This window comes from Coturnix japonica, chromosome 3 (genome assembly GCF_001577835.2).
Source record: "Coturnix japonica isolate 7356 chromosome 3, Coturnix japonica 2.1, whole genome shotgun sequence".
In the NCBI taxonomy this organism is placed as follows: domain Eukaryota; kingdom Metazoa; phylum Chordata; class Aves; order Galliformes; family Phasianidae; genus Coturnix; species Coturnix japonica.
In genome coordinates, this window is record NC_029518.1 from 34,028,293 (window position 1) to 34,050,714 (window position 22,422).

The 22,422-nt window shown below is 38.8% G+C and overlaps 1 protein-coding gene across 2 annotated transcripts in view; it reads left to right on the forward strand.

Annotated features, from left to right (window-relative positions):
- NID1 (nidogen 1) overlaps nt 1–21,501 on the forward strand; it is a 34,040-nt gene extending 12,539 nt beyond the window's left edge. Inside the window, exons 10-20 of one of the 2 annotated variants that reach the window (XM_015857894.2) lie at nt 1,150–1,278; nt 2,730–2,873; nt 3,583–3,705; nt 9,591–9,815; nt 10,431–10,603; nt 11,369–11,495; nt 14,701–14,872; nt 15,525–15,682; nt 16,947–17,070; nt 18,218–18,330; nt 19,773–21,501. In XM_015857894.2, the coding sequence (XP_015713380.1) occupies nt 1,150–1,278; nt 2,730–2,873; nt 3,583–3,705; nt 9,591–9,815; nt 10,431–10,603; nt 11,369–11,495; nt 14,701–14,872; nt 15,525–15,682; nt 16,947–17,070; nt 18,218–18,330; nt 19,773–19,894 (1,610 nt within the window). In that variant the 3' untranslated portion in view covers nt 19,895–21,501. The remainder of the gene's footprint in view (nt 1–1,149; nt 1,279–2,729; nt 2,874–3,582; nt 3,706–9,590; nt 9,816–10,430; nt 10,604–11,368; nt 11,496–14,700; nt 14,873–15,524; nt 15,683–16,946; nt 17,071–18,217; nt 18,331–19,772) is intronic. The other variant, XM_032443557.1, reaches the window with a different exon arrangement.
- The last annotated feature ends 921 nt before the right edge of the window (nt 21,502–22,422 follow it).

The window sequence follows — 22,422 nt, forward strand, 5'->3', positions numbered from 1 at the left end:
ATTGTCTCGAAGAGTCAAACCTGGATATGTTTTGCTAGCTTGCAAAACATCTTTCCTACATAATTCCTCTTCTCATAAGACTTGTGGGGACTTAACTGTAAGAAATGCAACATTCTGCAAATTCCAGTTAAAATGGGTCAACTAAGTTAAAAGTTCCTAAAGGCAATGAGGAATGTACACAGGGCGTGGATATTGGGACCCAATGAAATAATCTTTTTTAGGATATGCTTTGAAAATCCCTTTTATTCAAGTCTATTGGACCAAAGGTCCAAATTCTTTGTCTTGCTCTTCAGGGAAGTTTGTTTCCCAGCAGTGTAATTTGTTTCTATCATCTAAGATCTTTTCTTTGTTGTACTTGACAGGATTTTGAGATGCTTTGTAAGAACAGCCCCAATGGTGAAAACTCCATGTCTTTGGTTATCTTCCTGGCAAGGAAATGCGTTGCTAGGTGTACAAATCTGAACCTAAAATAAAACCTATGATAAATCATAAACTTTTCATTATGAAGCAAAATCTCTGCAGTTTAACTAAACTACAGATGGTGTCTGCTTTGTTGCACAGTTTACTAAAATCTTAAATCATTTTAGCTTCTGAGCTTGGGGTTTCTACCTCTTGTACATATATTTATTAGTAGACAATGAGATCTGGAATTAATTAAGAGCTTTTAGCATATAAAATAATTACTATATATATACATGTATATATATAATGTGTTTTGGAACCAAATTTAATGGTTATATCTCTTGTTTCTTTACTCTGGATTTGAACATAATACATGTAAATTCTGTGTATTTGTCATTTACTGTGCTTTGATATATGGATAACTGAAGGAGAATTCTTTCCTAAAGTTCCTGCTTATCCTGCTATCTTCTTTCCCAAAGGCTTCTCCTCCCTCCCTGGTTTCCTGGTCCACTCCTCTATAAAACCTCTCTTGTGATTTTTGTTTGTTTTTGTGCAGATTAGCTGAGGTCGCAGTTAAATGAAAGTGTATTTTCCAGTTGCTAATTACTTTTGAGGGGTGTAGACTATCCAAGATGCAGATTAGATACACAAGCCTGCTATTATTTAACACTTGCACAGTTTATGTTTTTCTGGCATCAGTTTTAAATGTGTTTTTATAGTAACAGGAATCCTTATATAATATTCTAGATATTGATGAGTGTTCAGAGCAACCGGGTCTGTGTGGCAGCAATGCAGTTTGCAATAACCAGCCGGGAACGTACCGATGTGAGTGTGTTGATGGATACCAGTTTGCAGCAGATGGGCGGACTTGTGTTGGTGAGTTTCACGCTTCTTAAAAGCGCTGCCCACTGATTTTTGGGCTGTTGTTCATCTTACAGAAATAGAGGATGACTTCTAGTGTCATGCTGGCTTCTAACACCAGTTGAATGTAGGACTTTCTGCTACAGTTATCCATCGGTTTACAGCCCCTGAATGTCTTGAACCTGAGACAGGGCAGCAGCATCCTTCTTTGTGCTTATGTGGCTTGATGTGGAACTACAGCTTTTCATACCAGCTGTGTGACTCACTGTGTTAAGAAGAGAATTGTAAATGAATCCAGTTCTCACATTTGTTGACTGATGAATGGGAGGACTTGGGAGCTCCCTAAGAATTTCAGCTCTAAAGCTATTGCCGTTCTGAATTGATTATTTTGTAACCTGAATCTTACACTGTGAAGCAGAGCAGATAAAAATGATTCTTACAATGACATCGTCTCCTCCAGAGACATGAACAGCATGTCTGTTTTCAGATCTGGCTACGATGGAAGATTTATTTATTTATTTATTTATTTCCCTGCTGGTACTGTGGTAATTTCCATATGTGTGCTGTGATGAAAGGAGCATTGTGGAGTCTGGTCCTGGTCCTGTCAACTCCCAGGAAGGAATTGCTTACGCAATCCTTGTGAAATCCTCAGTGGATTCTTACAGCAGCTGTTAATCTGTTCCTAGACGCGCTCACTGCAAACCTGCATTTTTCCTGCCCTAACATTTTTGTGGTATTTTTGCCTCTTTCTTTTTCTAATATAATGGTTTCCTTTCCTCTTCTCTGACTTAACAGGTAAGCGTGGGCAAAGCTCCAGTTGCTACCTGAAATACTGTTGTGCATAAAGCAGTGCCTTCAGTATATCAGCACTGTCACTATTGAGAAAATCATGAAAAGCTGCAGGCCTGGCTCCAGCTGCTGCAGTTGGTCAAAATCTCTCCAATAGCTGACAAATATGTTTACCTCCTAATAAGTGAGTCACATCTCCCATCTCTTGCCAAGCGATGACAGCCCTGGGTCAATGCTAGGTTAGTGTAGCAGGATATTTAATTCCCAGTGCAATGAACTGGCTGCTCAGCCAGTGTGTGAGGTGCCTCTAGGAGATGCCTTACATTTCTTCATTGAGGACTCCTTTTTATAAACAAAACTCTTGTAAATGTTGTAGATGTTAGGCTATGACACCCATTGATCCTTTCTCCTCTGTTCTATGCTTGCAGGCATTTGAGATGCTGCAGACAGTCAATACCTTGTAAAACGTTGTTAAGTTTTAATACTGGTGTAATGGAAGAGCTTTAAAAAACAATCAAACAAAAACCCAACCCCCCCCCAAACAAAACACAGTTTCTTTGTTTCTTTTTTCTTCTCTGTGCCTTCACAGCTGTGCTCTCTACAAGTGTTTTACGAGCTTCAAACTTTGAGGAGGAAAATTCAAACTTTCACTCTTCTCTTGTGTGTCTAACCTGCAGCTGTTGAATACGCCATAAACCACTGCCTGACGGGCACACACGGCTGCGATATCCCCCAGCGTGCTCAGTGTGTGTACACTGGTGGGTCTGCCTACATCTGCACGTGCCTCCCTGGTTTCTCTGGAGATGGGCGTGCCTGTGAGGGTGAGTAGTACCATTTGCTGTGGTTTTTTCATACTCTTTATTGCACAACTTGGCTCCTCATTGCAATGTCCTACAGTTACTTCTGATTTAAAACAGGGAAGATTTGTACCTTAGGTCCTGCAGGCAAGCATCATAAGCTGTCGTTCTTTACTCTCCCACTTTTGAGTTCATTCCTCAATATTTGTGTCCCAGAAGGTCCAAAATGAGGTAGCTGCACAAATGGCAGTGGCTGCAGTTAGGGGATCTGGTCCACACCTGATGACTAAGAGACAGATAGTGCTCAGTATTCAGAATCTGTAAAAACATTGTGTTGTGTTTCATGTCAGTTGGAGTGCAGTGGGAGAGAAGCATTATCTAAATGTATCAGAAATCTTGCTAGCCAAATCCAGCCTTTCTTCTTGCATTTTGTGACTTTTTCTTTTCTCTTTCTTATGGGCATGTATTTCTAAAATACTGTGTGTATTTACAGTGCCAGTACCCATGAGAGTAGCAAGGTAGAGAGATTTGCTGACAGCCAGAGTCTAAAATACACACATGCTTTTTACTTTTCATTTCTGTATTCTTCCAAAAGTCTTTAATTCTTGACATAGGGCATAAAATAGGAGCCTGATAGTAACAAGCCAGGTTTGCACTTGAATTCTCACTCTGATTTGTATGATGTTTCCCATCATAAGGAATATTTATCAAAGACTGATCTTTTATTTTACAGATATAGATGAATGTCAGCAGGGCCGCTGTCATCCAGATGCTTTCTGCTACAACACACCTGGGTCCTTCAGCTGCCAGTGTAAGGCAGGTTATCGTGGAGATGGTTTCCAGTGTGTGTTAGGAGGTAAAATTTTATAGTTCTTAAAAATTAGAGCAGAAATGCAACTTGGGAACTGGAGCATATATATTTCTCTGGAAAAAGAATTGTATATTGTCTCACTAGGCTTTGTTCTTTCTCGTGTGCCTTGAGGTCTCAACACCAAGCTTGTGCCAATGTCTGTCTATTGACTGTTATTGCTTTTCCTGCTCAGTTATTGTTTTATGTTTTGTTTGTCTCTCCCCAGCAGCTCTCAGCTTCATGCTGATGCTATCTTTTGAATTTGCCTTATGTAATGATTTGATCACATACTAATTTTGTTTTCCGTGCACAATAGTCACATATCATAAAACACGTGGAACTGTTGGTGATGTAAATGAAATGCAGCAATTATAGGAAAAAAGAGAAGGATGAAACCAAGTATCTGTACAGTTGTATTCAGCAAGAACTAGATGCCTACTTTTCAAGTGTAGTCAGCCTGAATCCAAAAGGACTAACTCCTGGTTCTAATTAAATGTTAGGTTTTTCTGTATTTACTCAGTTTATTCTCTAGTTAGCATAAAGCTCTTTCTTTCCACACTTCGGTTTTTGTAGTTTAGTTTGGACCTTGAAGTAGTGAGGAACACTAAGGCTCAAAGTAGCATTGTTACTGTTATTTCAGTCCAAAAGCGTGGCAAACATAGATGATAGTTGAATACTTTCATCCAGGAAACAAACAAAGCTTACCTTTGGCTTCTGATATTCTTACTCTTGGGCTAAAGACACTACACCTCTCCACAGACTGAAACTCAAAATGTGCAATCAAGAAAAGAAGCAAAAAGCGGTAGGACTGAGGAGGGAGGCTGTCTTTGTAAATCAGCTTCTTCGCTGTTTTAATGATGTCCAAAGTACTTGATGACTCAAAGTTTAGATTTTTCTTTTTTACTGAATGATCTGCTGGCTTAAAAGTGCTTGTTTGTATGACCCAAATCTCTACCTGATGTGTTGCTGAACTTCTTTATTTCTCCTTTGCCACTTTGTCTTCCCTAATTCTGAAGATTTGACATTCTTATACAGTAGGATACTAATGCCTCAGAGCAAAGAGCTGATGGATGACTTACAGGAAAAACGAAAGAAATCACAGAGTGATTTCTGGTTTTAGATCATGTTTGCATGACTTCATTTGGTGCACAACAGCATATGTTATGTCAAATCATTGAGTGTTTGTAGACTCTTTCCTTGTAGGTCAATTGTAGGAGGTTTGGTGGTGTTTAATTCTGAAGCTTTAGCTTTTTCCAATTTTATATCAGTCTTCCAACATTGTTTTCTACTTATTTTTCATGTGCCAACGTTCCTGCATATTTTCAGTTTAATGCTGGATGAAGGGAGAACTACCTGGTGTTTCTGACCAGAGTTAAAACATTTATATAATGATCCTGTTGATAAAAACAGGATTATTACTCCTTTAGGAGTGACTTGATGTAAGTAGCTTGAAGCAAAAACAAACCTTCTGGTTCTTAAAGAAGGATTGCAGGATGAGAAATACTGTTTTCGTGTCTGGCACATTTCCCTTTGTAGCTGAATCAGATCATTTGGCAGATTGATATTTGAATTCAATCAATTCAATTCAATCAGCTCTATTACCAGGACATGTTTAATTTCTTCTAAGTATATGGGATACATTTGTTGCTGAGGACAATGCCTTTTTGCATGTTATGGTTAGTGTATCTACCCATCTGCTAAGTGTAAAGTACTGTTTTGTTGTAGCTTTATATTATTTTTCTACTTACCCTAGATGCTTCTTGATTTTGTTTTCATACTCAACATAAATGAAGCTTGAATGGAGACAGCTCCCTTTTCAGCTTGGCTACTGGACACCTTGCTGCTGGGCCTCAGCACCACACAGAATGCTTCTTCTGCAGCAGTGCTGCCGCCTCTCTGGCACCTCTTTGGCCCTTATCACTACTTGAAGCTCAGAATGCTTGTCTGTTTTGCAGGCTGAGGCTAGGTAAATTATTTGTTTAACAGGCTTGGCTTATTCTTTGTAAGCTGTAAGTTTTGTATCAGGAGTAGAAGACATGCTTTGGAAACACTTGCATTGTTTCTGCTTGTGAAATTCTCTGAGCAGGGAAATAAAAGTTTTATAGATGAGAAGTCTTGCTGTTGCTGAAATCCTGACTAAAGTAGGAGTATCTACATTGCCCTGCTGGTCTGTGGCAATGGCAGTGTTTATAACAAGCACGGCTACTCCTCCATTCTTTGAGAGTTAATAGAACAATAGTTGCTCTTGGAATGTCATCTTATTGCTAAAGCTTGAGTACTTTTATAACAGATATATCCAATGGCTAATCATTGCCAGTAGCTAGAGTCAAACAAGTTTCTGAAGCTGTGCAAAAAGCAGCTTAGTTTACTTTAGCACCCAATTTGTAAACCAACTTACTTCAGGATGGAGATTCCAGATGAGAATCCATTGTATCCAGATGTCATTAGAGAGCCTTTCTCCCCCTTTTACCTGATAAAGTTTTGATTTAATTAGCCTCAGCCAACTCACTGAAGTTCTTCCTGGTTGTTAGTAGCATGGAAAATTTCATTCACTGGAATACTCTGTTCTTTTTTCTGTCCTTTTCCAAACAATATGCTTAATTGCTTGCTTGTTTGGTGCCTTTTTTATTATATGGAACATACTATTGAATTTTACCACTGCTGAATGGCTGCTCTCAAAGCAAGGAGACTAACAAGTAAAATGGATTTGAGTTGTACATAAGTGAACGTTGTAGGAGTAAAACCGTATGTTAATGAAAGAGTTAATGATGCTGGAATGTCTCACTGCTCACAGCTATTAAGAATGTCTGTACTTCATTATTTCCTCACGCTTCATTTTTCCATTTCAAAAAACCAGATGTCTGAGTGTTTCTACCCCTGCAGACCCCAGACACTGTTTACTAAACAGAAACAAATCTGGGTTCTTGGACTGGGGTTCTGACCGTTAGAGCCATTTGCTGGTGCTCTGTACACAGTTTGTTTCACATGAAAAACACACAGGGCAATGCTGCAAGTGAAGGACTGCAAAGCAAAATGAATGGACAAAGGGCAGCGTGTTGTCTTGTTTTGTTCTCTTCCTTTTTTGGCAGTGTCTGAGAATGGCAGTTAAAATTGCTAGTGGAACTGTGATATTTGGGGAATAAATTGAGCTACATCAGAAATTTAAGAAGTACTATGGTTGCGTACCGGACAGAGATTTATTTTCACTTCTCTGTCTTTAGCTTGTGAATGAAAACCTGTTTGAACAGATATATCAGATCTTTGAAAAGTTCTGAATGCTGTTACAAACTGATTAAATTCAATATAGTGCATTAGTCCGTAATCCCTCTTGCAGGGTGGAAGAGAAGTCCCATAAATCCGTATTCTTCATCCCTCTTTCCCAGCCTCCATCTTTTTTTAAAGTCCATAGATGATCTCCTACATTACTGCTACAAGAGCTTTCCTTTATGACCAAAAGTGACTGAATGTTTGATATGGGTTTGTTTGTTTGTTTGCTTTTCACCCCAATTCTGTATATTTCTTTGCTTATGTGGGGAGTGTATATGTGTCTTATCTGGGCCACTTGCAGTATTTTGTGTTGTTTTCCAGAGTTTTAAATTCCACACTGCTAGTGGTGGTTTATAAAACAACCAAAAAATACATGTTGAAAATGTTAAATGCAAATTTATTTTTCTGAGGAAGATTATTCACAGGCTGCACCATTCCATGGAACTAGACTGGTGTGCACTGTGGCCTGCTGAGCATCACATCCTGGGCAGTCTGCATTTCTGTTCTGCACTGCAGTACTTCCTCTCTTCTTTACGCTGATCAATTTTTTGCTATCCTTCTGAACTCTGGATACCAGAGTTGGACCCAGTATTCCCTGAAGTATCTTATTAATACCATCCAGAGCAATAACATTGCTTCTCTACACCCGTGTTATGCTCCCTCACAATCCCCAGCGTAGTGCTCCCATTGAGTTAGTTACCTGCGGATGACTTTTCTTAGTTGTTGTTTTCCAAGATAAATCTCTGTCTTTAGAGACTGGTGTACATGGTGTATTTCAAGTGTAACTGTTCATTTGACTGCATGAATCAGTGTGTTGATTTTAATGAGCTCTATTCAGCCAGTAATGAGGTCTCGTCCTTCTCATCTTTTGTGTCCTATTTCTCTTCCAAATGACATGATCTGTGGTTGCTTATCTTCCTCCAGTACCCTAATGAAGAAGTGAAATCTCTTAATAGGGAAATTTAAAACCAATCTAGGATACTGTGGTAACTTGCTAGAAGTACTACTTCTTAATTACATTTTTCCACTGACTCAAATATTTCTCTTTTTTTTTTTAAATCTTTTTTTGTTTTTAACCTGCATAGTGAGTTGAGTGCTATTTAAAAAAAGATTGAGATAATGTACACTTTCCTTCAGGGTTTGATTTTATAACTTGACTCAATACTCTTTGCCACCCACACTAAAGCTAAGGCCAAATATTTTATTTGTTTGGACTGAGCTGTTCTCCAGACATTTGTATTTCTCTAATTGTCTCCAGGTGCACAGAACTTTTCCAAAGCTTTTGCTTGCATAACTTATTATTATTGTTATTATTACTATTATTATTATTATTATTATTATTATTATTATTATTATTATTATTATTATTATTATTGGTACTTGTGTGACTATCATACCTCAGTAGCCTGTAGGCACATAGGATTAATCCGCACTCTGCTGGTCTGGGTCTATTCTGAGCCATACGTAGCTAACACTGCCCACTAGACAATGTCAAAGCGAGGAAGGAATAAATTTAAGTTTTATGTTTGATCTCCTTGTCAGACAGTTTGTGTTTCTAGCTGTCCATAGAAATCAGGAAGAGGATGTTCCCCCATAATTAGATGTCTTTCCCTCCCATTGTGCAGACTCCGTCATGTCTCAAATGTAGGGTAAAAATACCACAGATTTCTTTGTGTGGAGTGGGAATAAGTTTATTGTATTCTGTTAATTTCACTGTGCTGTTTGGTATCTGGAAGGATATATTGGTCTAGGTGACATTCCCTATTACATGACATGTAACAGCAAAGGAAGATTTATAATTTAGTCCAGACTGTTTTGTAAAATTGAAACCAGAAGAAACTGATCCCTGAATCTATTGATAATCTGGAAAATTCATCTTTCTTCTGTAATCTCTGTATTTAACACATATAGCCATTGTGTGTTATGTGTTTCTCTAGTAGTAATCCAGCTTTCAGTGCAGCCTCACTTGTGTGCCTTACCAGGAACTGAGCAATCTGTTCCTTCATTTCCTTTCTGGAGTCCAAAAGTATCAGGTGATCACTCAGATTTGATGCCTGAACTTTAAAAAGACTAATACGCGTCAGAGCAGTAAGTTGTCTCATTTTCTAGGCTCTATGGAGAACTCAGCATCTGCTTTATGTTGTGATTTTTTTCTTGCCCCTCTGAAGGGAAACTTGACTTTTAGCATTACAAAAAAACTTTATCCACTGTGTAGCCTGGCTAATCAGTTGTATCTTGAAGTCCATGGGTATTTGCCAAACAAGTAGACATTTGGGGGTCACAAACTGGACAGAATGTTCTTTCTAATGTGTTTCTAGGAGAAATAATGTTTTCCAGCTTCTCTTTTATGACCTTTCAATGTAGGAAGCTGCAAGGGAGCTTCTTGTTTTGTTTTAAATTGAACAGTGAAAAATATTGAAAATTATGTAAAATCGAGGCAAATGTGTAGGATCTACATAGGACAGACTGTTTCTGAAGGTACACAGATGGTATATGCCTTCTAAATTTGCATCATGTTCCTCCAGTAGCGAGAATACATGTTTTATAAGTAGTGTATGGCAACTGCTAATGGAGCATAGTTATTAATTAAAGCAGAAACATTCACTGGTCTGTTTTCTTCATAGGAGTGGTAAAGACCAAATGCCAGCATGAGAAAGAAGTAGCTCTTGGAAGTGGAGGCGCTTTCTTCCAAAGAGAAATAAGAGTTGGTCAGTTCATTCCCCAGTGTGATGAACATGGGAATTACGTACCCACTCAGTGCCATGGCAGCACTGGATATTGCTGGTGTGTGGATAGGGATGGAAATGAGATTGATGGCACCAGAAGTGGCCCAGGCGTTCGACCACCATGTAAGTGGCTGAAGCACTTGTTTCTTTTGGGTGTCTCTTCTCTGATGTGCACTTTCTCCCAAACATGGGGCCCCTGAGATGTAGCACTGAGTTAGAGCAATGCAGGCTTCTCTTGAGCCAGTGACAGTATGCCTCATGCTGCAGCCCTTTGGCAATTCCATTTATGCTTTTTCTTCAGCCAGGGCATCTGGACAGCTGTGGTGAGATGGCTTTCTGACTTCTTTCCTGCTTTGAAACTGTGAGGGGCCCCTATAATTTCTGCCCTTTGGGAACCTCTGAATGTGTGGTAAATGGCTGCTGCCTCAGGAAATGAAGGATGTTCCTTCCAACATCTTCAATTGCAAAATAAGATAGGCTTTTTTGAACATTTGAAGGAAGGAGCAATTACAGAGCTGAACATGAAAAGATCTATTATGTCAGTTGCTTCTTCTCTGTCAGCAGAAGGGGAAAAAAATATCCGAAGCTTTCTGCATCTGATTAGAGTTGTTAGTGTCTACTTATCAGGCCATTCCTTCCTACGAAGCCTGTCTGGAATTGTCTTTGTATGTAACAAGGAGCCTTGTTGCACTGCACAAGCTCATTTTGTTGCCATCTGTTTCTTTTTCTATGGACAAGGTCTGAGCACAGCTGCTCCTCCTGTTGCTATTGGGCCCTCTGTTCGACCAGACACAATTCCGCTGCCTCCAGGAACACATTTGCTTTTTGCCCAAAGTGGGAAAATTGAACATGTTCCACTGGAGGGAAACAACATGAAGAAAAATGGTGCAAAAGCGCTCTTGCATATTCCAGTAAGTAACCTACTGTAAAAACTAATGTGCCTTGGAGGAGCTGCAGTACAGACGAAAGTGATTGTCATTTTTGTTGTTTGATAATTTAAATTTCAAACTCAATTTTTATGTTTTCTTAAGATTTTGGTATCTCAGCACTTTGTCACTGAATTTTTGACCTGACTATTTGGGGAGGTAAGGGGGGAAGATAACTGAGCTATAGAAAAAGTTATTTGCTTTAAATGAATACATCATAGGGCAAGAAATTAATATTTGTGATCTCACATGCCTCCAGCAGTTGACTATATAAATACTGCTAACCTCACGTTTCTATTGGTGAAAAATCTAGAAGACCTGCAGGACACTCTAAACTCAAATCTTCAGACCTACCTTCTTTTGTCCAAAAAATCATTTCTTCCTTATTCCAGTGAGAGTGTTCAAGATTTATTTGTGAAGTATTTCCAAAACTGTTATTTAATGAACTTACTTTGCTAGAACTTTGTTGTGGTAATTGATACTTTTAAGTAACTGCTAAAATGCATCAATCCATACAAAACGGCTGAATATACAGAAAGAATGAAAGGAAAAAAAGCAGATGAGGAATACTACAGCAAGATGTCAGCAAGAACTTTCTTTAAATGAACATACATACCTCTTTGGAGTAAGCTCTGTGAATAGTGTCTGCTTGTTAAAAGAAACGATTGGAAGCACTATTCTAAGCTACTGTACAGTGAGTGCCCACATCGTCCTTTTCTCTGCTTGATCTAATTTGCTTGCTGACAACAGGACAAAGTTATTATTGGAGTTGCTTATGACTGCATGGACAAGATGGTTTACTGGACAGACATCAGTGGTCCATCGATCAGTAGAGCTAGCCTACATGGTGGGGAGCCAACGACCATCATCAGAACAGGTAACAGCACCAAGTTCTTCCTACTTCCTATTAATGCCATTAAAGACATGAATTAGATAATTCATAGGTGTTATTTGATCTGCAGCCTTATTACAAGTGAAGGTTACTCAAATAAAAGATACCCAAAAGCTTTGGTGACTTAAAATGAAGAAGGATCTGTTTCCTGTGTAGTAGCACTTCATTGCAGTGCTTACACTACATTACAATTTGGGTTATGGTTTTGATGACTCTTTAATGTAGGAAAATCATGAAAGCTTTTCATCAGTCAGTGGATGTGCAGACAAAGGTGATCCAGTAAACACTGTGTAACTGGATTTTGTGAAGCTTTTGTAAAGTTCTTTGCAAGGGACCTCTGAATAGGTCTGTAATAGTTCTCTGCTGAACTGACACTTTGTTATTGACTGACTAAAAGATAAGTAACAAGAGTAGCAGCAAATTGCAGGTGTTCATGATGGAACTGGGGTATCTAAGGCTTAGAGCATTTAAAATATGAAAACATTTCTTAAAATGTTAAGAAGGAGGGACAGGTTTAGGGAACCAAGTGAATGTGGAACTTGGGGGGGGGGGGGGGGAGAACAAACAAACAGCAAAAGAAGCTAGAGGGAAGCACTTTTTTTATACTCATTCACATCCCTGGGATCCTAGAATACTTGTAAAGTACTAGAGTTTCTTGCTTTTTATCTTTCCCAGGTACTGTCATTGAAATGTAGGAAATTAATTTAGCAAAATAATCAACAAGTTCTAAAACTCTACAATAAATTTGCTTTGGTTTTCTTTGGATGTGTTGCAAATTTCTACTTGGAGTAGAAATATGCTTCAGAATAGCCAGTTTGTTGTTACTCCATTTCAGCTCTCAGGGGCAATGGAGAGAGGGGAGCAGCTTGGATTGTGCTTTTGTCCTGGGAAGGGTTAAGGGAAAACTTAAAGCCATCCCTAATCACAGCAGCAACTATTTCTGTACAGCTTAGCTGTATTTCTATACAACTTGTTGGCTGAGGAATTTGTAGAACTTCCTTTTAATCCTAACATTTTTAATTTAAGAGTGCCTCTAAAACAGTGTAGGCAGTGAATGCATATGCATGTATAACTACAGCATCAATGGGGAAAGGATCTCCAGTCTCTACCATTTGAGGATCTACTCTTCAGGGACTTTGTCATATTGTGCACTTTAAAAAGTGAAGGAAATTGCTATTGCTAAAGATTTTGTATATGTATGAATTGTTCTAATGAGACTGTGTGTGTGTGTGCTTCGAAAGCCTTGCAGTATATAAAATGTTTTTGGAATATTTGTGAAGGTTTTCTACTAAATTGGATTATTTTAGGTAACTCAGAGTGCCTACAATGTACCACTGCTGCATGGGAACCTTGTTTTTATCTGCTACAAAAACCACCTCAGAAATTATGAGATATTTTTCCATATATTGCCTTGTCATGGGATGTGTTCAGTGCTTCTGAAGAGATGTTGAGCAATGTTTCTTTTTACTTCCTGCGTGGAAATGTTAACTGGATTTTTAATACAGAGTCAGAACAATTTATGGCTGAATATTCAGTATTGAATAACTCTGTGGTACTCAAAACTGGACCTTTAAAATTTCAGTAAATGGGAAAATGCCTCGCTCTTAGAAAGCTCATAAGAATTTATTATTTTGTTTTGATCTTTGCCTTTTTCCTCTGGAGGGCTGCAGCTGCTTTCTTCAGTTCTCACGTATTTTTGTGGAATGCACTTTTTTTTGTTGTTGTTGTTAAAGCTCTTGCAATCCAAGTTGAATTGTTCTGCAGAAACATGTTTTATTGTGGAGCCCCATCCAGTTCCCATCTATTCCTGCAGCTGTGTTGCCTGTGGAGGCTTTCTGAGCTCTGCAGCTGTGGGGGCAGGTCAGAAAGGAGAACTTCCATCTTTGTTGCAATTGCTTAAATTATGTTAGTTGTCTATCTATACAAGCCTGTCTGTTTCCAAAGAGTAGAGCCTGTGACTGTACCAGCCTTGATGGCAGTGCAGTAGGGGCACGTCTGTGTCAGTGATGCCTGTTCTTCACAGGGATCGTTTGTGTCACACACTGTTTAATGGCTTTCATAAATACACTTGAAAATTAGTAGAACACTCATTTGCCACATTCTTTTGTTGCAGGGCATTTAAGTGATGTGTAGATCCACATTTGAAAGATTTCTTGAGAGCTGGCTGGTATGAGGGGTCACTGCCTGTTTTGGGAGTGACCACATGCAATTCTACTTATTCTGGAACTGAAATCAGACTAGAAGTGATCTGTAGTGGCTTTGGCCTCACAACATCCCACACAGCCTTCATGCTCCTTTTCAATTAATGGATGAATGTTGAAAAGCATAGAAGCAGCTTTTCCACAGTGGCTGAATTAAACCTTGAAGAGCTATATATTTATTATGCATCTTTCATGCGAGTTAGGAATTACTAATGCTAAAGCAGAAAGGATGTTATCTGTTATTTCCTGTTGTTTTTGGAACAACTAACTATCCAAGACAAATAGTGCACATACAGTACTAAAATATGTTCCAAAAAGGATTGCTGTGCAAAAACAAAGAACAGGATCTAAATTCCATCAGTTAACTAATAGCATTATCTCTAGTGCTTCAGAGCATGCTTTCTGTATTGCTTTGGCTAAGCTTATTAAAAATCCAGTTTTCAAATGAGTGCTACTTACCAAAGAAGGGGGAATATTAAATAATATATTAAACACTATAAAATAATTCTGGATCCTGACTTGCTATGGATGGTAGAGTAGGATTCTCATAGTCTCTATTTATTTCCCTGTTATCTACTCTTATTTATTTATTTTTTTCTTTCCTCTTCAAGGCAAGTTTATATTCAGACTTGGGATGTGTGCTGGTTTGGTTCTTATATTTATCATTCAGAAAAACAGTCTGGTATAATGCATAGTATGAAACATAAGTTAGTATCTTAACTCTCTGGGCTATCTGTGCTTTAGCTACATATGACATATAGGTGAAATCTGAGGCTTATTTAAAGGATGTGTTCCCAAGGAGGGAGATGTACTAAGGGAGGCCTGGGGAAAAAGCTATTAAACTTTTCCAACTGATGTAGCTTTTATTGCCTGCAACCAGAAAACTGAAAAAAAAAATAAAATTCTCTGTTCAGAGTTGTGAATGCTTATAAGGTGAATGTTGCTAAGAAATATGATGTCTATGAATATTTTTCTCTTTTCCCTTGCAGACCTGGGAAGCCCTGAAGGGATAGCGCTAGATCATCTAGGTCGCAACATCTTCTGGACTGACTCTCAACTTGATAGAATAGAAGTGGCCAGACTGGATGGGCGCCAGCGTCGCATCCTTTTTGACACTGGCCTGGTGAACCCCCGTGCAATTGTTGTGGATCCTGTGAGAGGGTATGGATACCTTTTGAAAATACGCACGCAAAGCTTAGCCTTTACAGGGGTCAAGTAAATTCTTAGCCTCAGAAAGAGCATTCAAGGGCAAAAAAACCCACCACTGACAAATGGCCATTAATAATAAAGTGTCATTGAATTAATGGCCTTCTCTGAAGTTCACCCCTGACCACAAACTACTCTGATTGATTCCATTGTATAGTGCTTGATGTGCTGCAAAGAAAAACAGGATTTTGAATGAATCCTGCAGATGTGTGCCAAATGTTGCTGCTTCTGCTGCTTAGCCTGCGTAGATATGGGTGGTGGGAGGAGTGCTGTGGTTGTACATTTTAAACAGTCCACAGAACTGCTGAAATAGAATTGGTTTTGCCTGGCATCTAGCACATAACCTAAACAAAGCATGGAAAGCATTTCTTCTTTTAATAAGAAAGAAAAGAATCTCATACAAGAAGTATGTCATTCAGTATATCTTCGGGATGTTTTGTCACTTTGATATTAAAAGGCAATTTGGTGCTTCTTATTAATGCAACTACTACTTTGGCTATGTAGGGTCATTTTTATCCTTACTATTTATTATTTTTTTTTTCCTTGATTACAACAGTCACTTGAGATCAGTCAGTCTTTATTTTTACCTATTTTTCTTCCTCTTAAGAAACCTGTACTGGACTGACTGGAACAGAGAAGCTCCTAAAATTGAAACTTCATACATGGATGGCACAAACAGAAGAATTCTTGTGAAGGATGATCTGGGATTGCCAAATGGGCTGACGTTTGATCCTTATTCCTCAATGCTGTGTTGGGTAGATGCAGGTAAACAGGTGTTGAAGTCTATCTTCATAGTATTAGTATACTACATACATCCAATTCTGAGAAGATGCACAGCCAATTAGTATTTATAGCTCTTTGGGCTACACTTTGATTTCATGCCTTGATTTTTGGCTTTAGTAGAGTCACTTCATTTGTTCGTACTACCTCTGTTGGGTTCTGAGTAAACTGAAAGATTTTAATTCTGACCAAAAAACTGTCTAGTGATGCAGCAGGTATCCCCTCCCTGGAAGCATACAGGGTCAGGATGGATGAGGCTTTGAGCAACCTGGTCTAGTGGGAGGTGTCCCTGCCTGTAGCTACGGGGTTGGAACTGGGTGATTCTTTAAAGGTCCCTTCCAACCCGAACCATTCTACAACACTATGGTCAAGAGATGAATTCTGCCATTGACTTGTTGATTATGCTTAAAGACAAAAAGTATGCTTTTAATTCTCATATAAACTTTTTTTTCCATCTTGCTGTCTTTCTCACTGTAGACTGCCAGAGATCTCTTCCTGTGGAGGTGCTTTTATACTTCAAGTCACCTTTCAAGTTAATGATAAACTAAAAAGATCAAGCTCTGTTTTTCACTGTAAGAGACTTTCTCTAGCATTTTATCACTTCCCACTCTGCTGTCTTTCTCTTTTTCCTGTCTTTTGTTCTCAAATTTGTCTCTTCTCCTTTTCTTCTCCTAATTCTGAAACCCATTAGTTAACAAAATTCTACAGGTGTTTACATTTGCTAGCAGTGTTCCTGAGCTGTGTAGTAGACTTAAAACAAGGCCTTTTTACACCTTATTTGCATCTGTAAGTTAGGTGTTCTTCTTGCAGTCTTGCCTTGGTTGCCCAAGCCAGCAATTATTTTGCAACGTGCTTACCTAGCTCAATTTAAAAATTGCCTTCCAGAGGAGGTAGAACTGGTCAGTGATTGAAGCATCCCTCCAGAATGGAGGAGACCTTCTATCAGCTTCTACTTCAGCCTGAGGATGCTGGTTTCTGTATTTGGAGTTTCAAATTGTGAGCAATGGACATTTGTGCTTTCATAAGTTAGGCACTGTGCTGATTATATTAGCACTAAAGTGCTTTGCCATCCAGCCCTTGACACGTTTGGAGGTTTGGCATGGGAAGGCCTTTGGCTGAGCAGCAGACTGAAGAACATACAGAAGACTTTAGTCTGTTTGTGCTTGCATGTTTATGCTTATCCTTTTTTCCTCATGAAAGCTCTATTGGTCTTTGTTTTGAACAAATTGAATTGCTTCACTTCACCCAGGTACCAAGAGACTGGAATGCATGAACCCTAATCAGCTTGGTCGACGAAAGATTGTTGAAGGAATTCAGTATCCTTTTGGTGTTACAAGCTATGGGAAGAATTTGTACTACACAGACTGGAGAAGGTATGTTATCTGCTAAAGAAATTATGGAGTACTTTATTCTGTTCTTCTGTCTGGTAGGAAGTGAAGCTCATACTGTCTCAGACATGTCTCATGTCTGACATGTCACATATTCCTCTTCTATTTTATTTTTTTTTTCTTTCTATTTCTGGCAATAGCTGTTGCAGGACAGAGTGATTCTGTAGAGCTGACCTATCAATGTTGCCACTTAAATGAGTTTTCTTCTTAGCATAATGATTTGTCCTCTCAGAAAATACATATAACACTGAGCATTATTTGGGAAATGAGTGGGAGTTAACATGTTTCCCTTAAGGCTTTAGTTGCTGTATTGTAGAGGGCAGAAATTAGTCACTCAAGGCTTTTTATGCTAGATGTTATCTGAATACTTAACTAGAAGTAAGAGGACATTTTTACTGTCTTGATGACATTTCCTTTGTGCAAGTAAACTAAAACGTTGAAATGCAATTGAGACTTTGGAGCTTACTGTGTATTTGCAAAAATATATATATATCCAGTTCATGTATTTTTAACTGTCTTTCCTGGACATAAATAGTTATTTGGGTTCTATCTACAAACTCGTATACAAACAATTCTGTCACTTGCAGCAGGAAGAGCTATTAGTGTGTTTAAGGATTCCCATGCTAGAAACTAACAGCTGGGAAATGCTATTCTGGATAAATGAGAATCTGTTTAAGTTGTGTCGGTTACTGCCCTTTGGTTTCTAGGAAAAAAAATCTTCACACAGTGTTCCTTCCAAATATGAGATTCCACCTGGAATACACTGTCTGTAATCATTATGTGTAATAGCTGTGTTTCCTATGCCACAGAAACTATGGGATTGCAGAATATGTAACGCATCAAAACCACTAACAGATGTGTTCCTCTAGAGGGACATGTGTTGGAGTTACCTCCAGAGTTACTGAGTTGGCTACCTGCTACTGAATCTCATTGCTACCTAGGATGAGGGCTGTGATATGTGGACTTGAGTTGTCCATACAAGCTGAGGTTGTGGGGGATTTTTCTTCAGTCATCATTCTCTAATAGTGGGAAAAGAAGCAATTCTAGACTTCTTCCTTCTTTTGTTTTGTTTGTTTTGTCTTGTACTCCTTTATTAATCTCACTTCTGTATATTCTCTCTTGTATTTGTCAGGGATGCTGTTGTAGCTGTGGATCGCATGATTTCAGTAGAAAACGATAACTTCCAACCCCACAAGCGCTCCCGTCTCTATGGAATCACTACAGCTTTTGCTCAGTGCCCAAGAGGTAATGCAAATGATCCTCAAGTTTTTCCAGCTGTGCAGCATCTTAGCACATAAATGAACTGAGCCCTTCAGTGGGAGCTGTTACTGCCACCTGATGTAGGTGGTTAGTGAAGGTCTGGTTATTGCTTAGATTTCAGTCTTCAGAGAAATTAAAAATTACTTTTGTTGTTGGTGCTTTGTTTTGTTTTTTTTTATAGTTGCCATATCCAACCAGAATAGGCAGAGGAGTCTTGTTCTATCATTAGACATGGCTAAAGCTGCTGTCTTGTCAGTATCTAACTTGAATCCTATACTTATGGCTAGGGACTTATTTAATCAAAATGGTCTTCCAGATGTCCTTAATGAGATCCAGTGTCTTTAAAATGGGAATGTTCAAAAAACAGCAGGTGGCAGAGTGGGTGGACTGATCTTTCTGTTCTCTTGAATGTTAAGCTTTTCAAATACGTTACTGAAAACCACCCTGTGAAACTTAGAAAAGAGGAATTTTGATAGCCTTTGAAATAAGCTTACTCTTTGGGAAGCAATAACACTGTCCAGTTATGTTCTTCTTTTCAAATCACTGTGATGAGAAGAGTTCTCTGTTTTGTTCTTACTATGTGGCTAGATTCATAATTGTGTTGTTTTAACTTCGGGCCTAAAAAAAAACAAACTCTAAATAGAGTATCTGCTCAAGTTATTCAGTACATACAGTAAAAACTTAATTGCATGTCTGGTTCAGAGCATTAAAATATGCACAGGAATTTCATAACTAAGAAATTAGATATTTTATTCCCAGTAGTTAATTAGATAATGTTAACTAGATAATGTTAACTACTAGTTAATAATTAATATTTCCATTGTGATAGGCACCGTATAACAAAACAACAATCTGTGCTCTAACGAGAAGGTTATATTTGTAATTTTAGGAACCTTGACATTATTTTTCGTATTGACTTCACATGTTTGTCTCTGACTGATGTCTTTTCCCTCAAATCCATTGCTTTGGGCATTCCCTCATCTTTCATTTTACCCCTCAATGTTAATGCATTCCTTCCTAAATCCCCCTATTTTGGTCTTTTTGCTAGTCATTCCTCAGTATTTTTCTAGTGGGACGGTGGGGATGAAGTACTGTACCATTTTGAATTTGGTCCTCATTTGTTACATTTCACATTTCCTTACCCTTTTATCATTCTGATGTCTGTGACCACTCAGCCAATTTATGAAGTACATTTCTGAGCATATTTTTTGGTGTTGCCTGTTTTGCTCTGTCCTTATATCTGGACCTTTCCTTGAGGTGAATATCAGAAGCAAGGATCTGATGACTTTGATATCCCCAACATGTAGTTTCTTCTCAGTTTGTTTCCCTGATGTAGTTGTGAATCTGCACATTTTGCACATGTGTTTGGATTTTATTGTGGGTTTGCTTTTGCTTTCCTTCAACATTTTTCATCTCTTCTTTTTCAGGACATAACTACTGTACAGTGAATAATGGTGGTTGTACTCACCTCTGCTTGGCTACTCCAGAAGGCCGCTCTTGCCGCTGTCCTGACAACACAGTTGGAGTGGACTGTATAGAAAGAAACTGAGCATTAATATGAGCTTTCAAGCAGCAGGCACCTTCTGGGAATGTGCCATAAACAATTCAGATCTATCAACACAATCAGGCCCTAGAGATAAGTGCTGCATGCTGTTGACTGCAAGCCACAATGCGCATATGCAGACACACAGGCAATGACTGTTTTGTAGCAGTTAGGCAAGACAGAGCCATCCGGGCTGGGTCCAATTGCATCTTAATCCTTGTAATACAATCTTTTTGCTTTGTAAGAAAGATGTGGAGGCCTTAGTTGTACTTGAGTCAGGCTAGGAAGAAGTGTGTCTTAGCGAATACAGAATGGAGTAAAGGATGGTGTGAGACTGGATTGAGACTGGATTGCACCTCAAAGCACACAGCAGTTATCTGCACAATGGCATGTTTGGCCCTTCACATATATGAAGGCTGTACTTTTAGCTGAGAAGCAGCCAGAGGGTCCTAAGGATGGATAGATGTAGTTGTAATATCACAGATTCAATGCCTAACTGCATTTATCCCCACTTACCAGACTTTGAATTTTCAAAACTTGAATCTCACCTTTTGACTTCTCATTACAGAAATATTTTATCCACATGCTGTCAGGGTATTATTTACTACCCTCATGTGATCCATACCCATCGCATGTGATTCTTTAGAGTCAGGGATGTGTAGTGGCTGTGTTTGAAGTTTTTGCTGGAGTTTGAGGGATTCATTTCTCTTCCATCTGATGTAGATTCCTTTGTAGTTTCCTAAAATCCCTTAAACAAACTTTTAGATTTAGATCTCAGTTGCTGGTAGTTCATAAAAAGAAAAAAACAAAAAAAAAGAAAACATAGATATTAATTCATTTGGAGGTGTTTGTTTTATAAAGAGAGTCATATTTGTTTCCTGAGAGCTTATAAAATAATATTTCTATATTTGATTCTATAAGCCTGAAAATGATCTTTGAATTTTATTGTAGCCATCTTTCTTCTTTAGCAAACTACGTTATGCTTTCTTTGGTAAACCATAAACATGGCATTTAAAAATCTGATTTCCAGAAGGGTTGGTTGTGTCTTGGTGCTTAAAGGTAAAAATCATTATGTCCCCTTTGTGTGCCATTGCTGAGTAACAACAAGCAAAGTTGAAGCACATTTTCAGCACTATCAATGAGCTGTAGTTGGGAAGCAAAATCAAATATTCATGTTCTTAATGTCATACTAAACCAAGAGTGAAGTTAAGCTTCTTCACAGTGTGTTGGGAAACATGCTCATGTGCAAGACCACTTCTGTCAGTGTATTCTTCACAATGCTGTGATAAGAGCAGTAAGCTATTAACATCCTTATTTCCTCACTCCTTTTCCAGATGCTACAGTTAAGCTTCATAAAGAGCCAGTTCTGAGTCTCAACTGTGTGACATCTTCCTGTTTAATTGTATATTTTTCATAAAATAGCAATGTATTTAAAGGTATTTTGCTGTAACTTTTTGTAGCAATTCATTTTACTCATACACTTAATCAGGTGAATTGAAGGTGCTTGATAATTCTTTCTCCAGAATTATTCACATGTCTGGTGAAATATTAAAGTTTACACTCTGTACAGGTATCTTCAGTATGGTCAATAAAGAAATGTTGGTTTTTTAAGATCTTATTATTTTCCTGTTTTAAAAAGAAATGTCCTGCCTGCAGACGGAGGTGATGTGAAGTGTCTGAATTCTCTTGTACAAGTCTGGGTTTAGTTGACTCTTCTGTCTAGTCATCATTTTTCTTATCTGAGATGAAACAGAACAGGGCTTTTGTATTTTAAAAGCAGTAGGATTATTTTATGCCGAACAAATATGAGAGCACTAGAAGAACAACAGATTCCTATATTTTGTGACTTGGATGGCAAAGACCTTTTACTGGATGTTAACCTTTGTTTAACTTCATCAGGTAAACCTAACTCAGTTATACTATACTTCACACTTGTGCATTAGTGAAATACAGGACAAGGACTACAGTAAGTGAGGGACAGAATGCTTTTCCCAGAAATGGCCTGGGTGCAGAGTTTTGTGGTGGCAGGGTGCTTTATCACTTGGTGCTGCAGCATGTGAGCTGTGTGTGTGGCTGTAGGTGTGCTGTACCTGCAGGTTGAAAGCTAAGCAGTGGGGCCTGTTGGAAGTAGTGATGCTGAGGTTAAACTCCTTTGCTTTTACTCCATCAGTATGTCAGTGTCAGATCTAAATGCAGTGACCAGGATCGGGTTGTCCCGTGATTGCCAGGCAGGGCTGTTGTGATGAGGCAGACCTGTGGGCAAGCTGGGGAGCTGGTCTCTTGGCCAGGGTAAGGATCAATGGGATGCATGGCTGTAGCACAGCTCTGGAAAGGCTCAGGGTGAGAGCCTCAGCTAAAGAGCAGCCCCCAAGGGAAGGAGAGTGGCTCTCAGCGGGGCCTCTCAGAAGCAATGTTTGAGGACAATCTCTGCTGAGGTTTCTTTGGGCTTTCTTCATACCTCTTATCAGCCAGCTGGCCTGATATGACCAGCTCAGCTGCTAGGGAGTGTGCTCTGGGTCATGATGCTCTGGAGT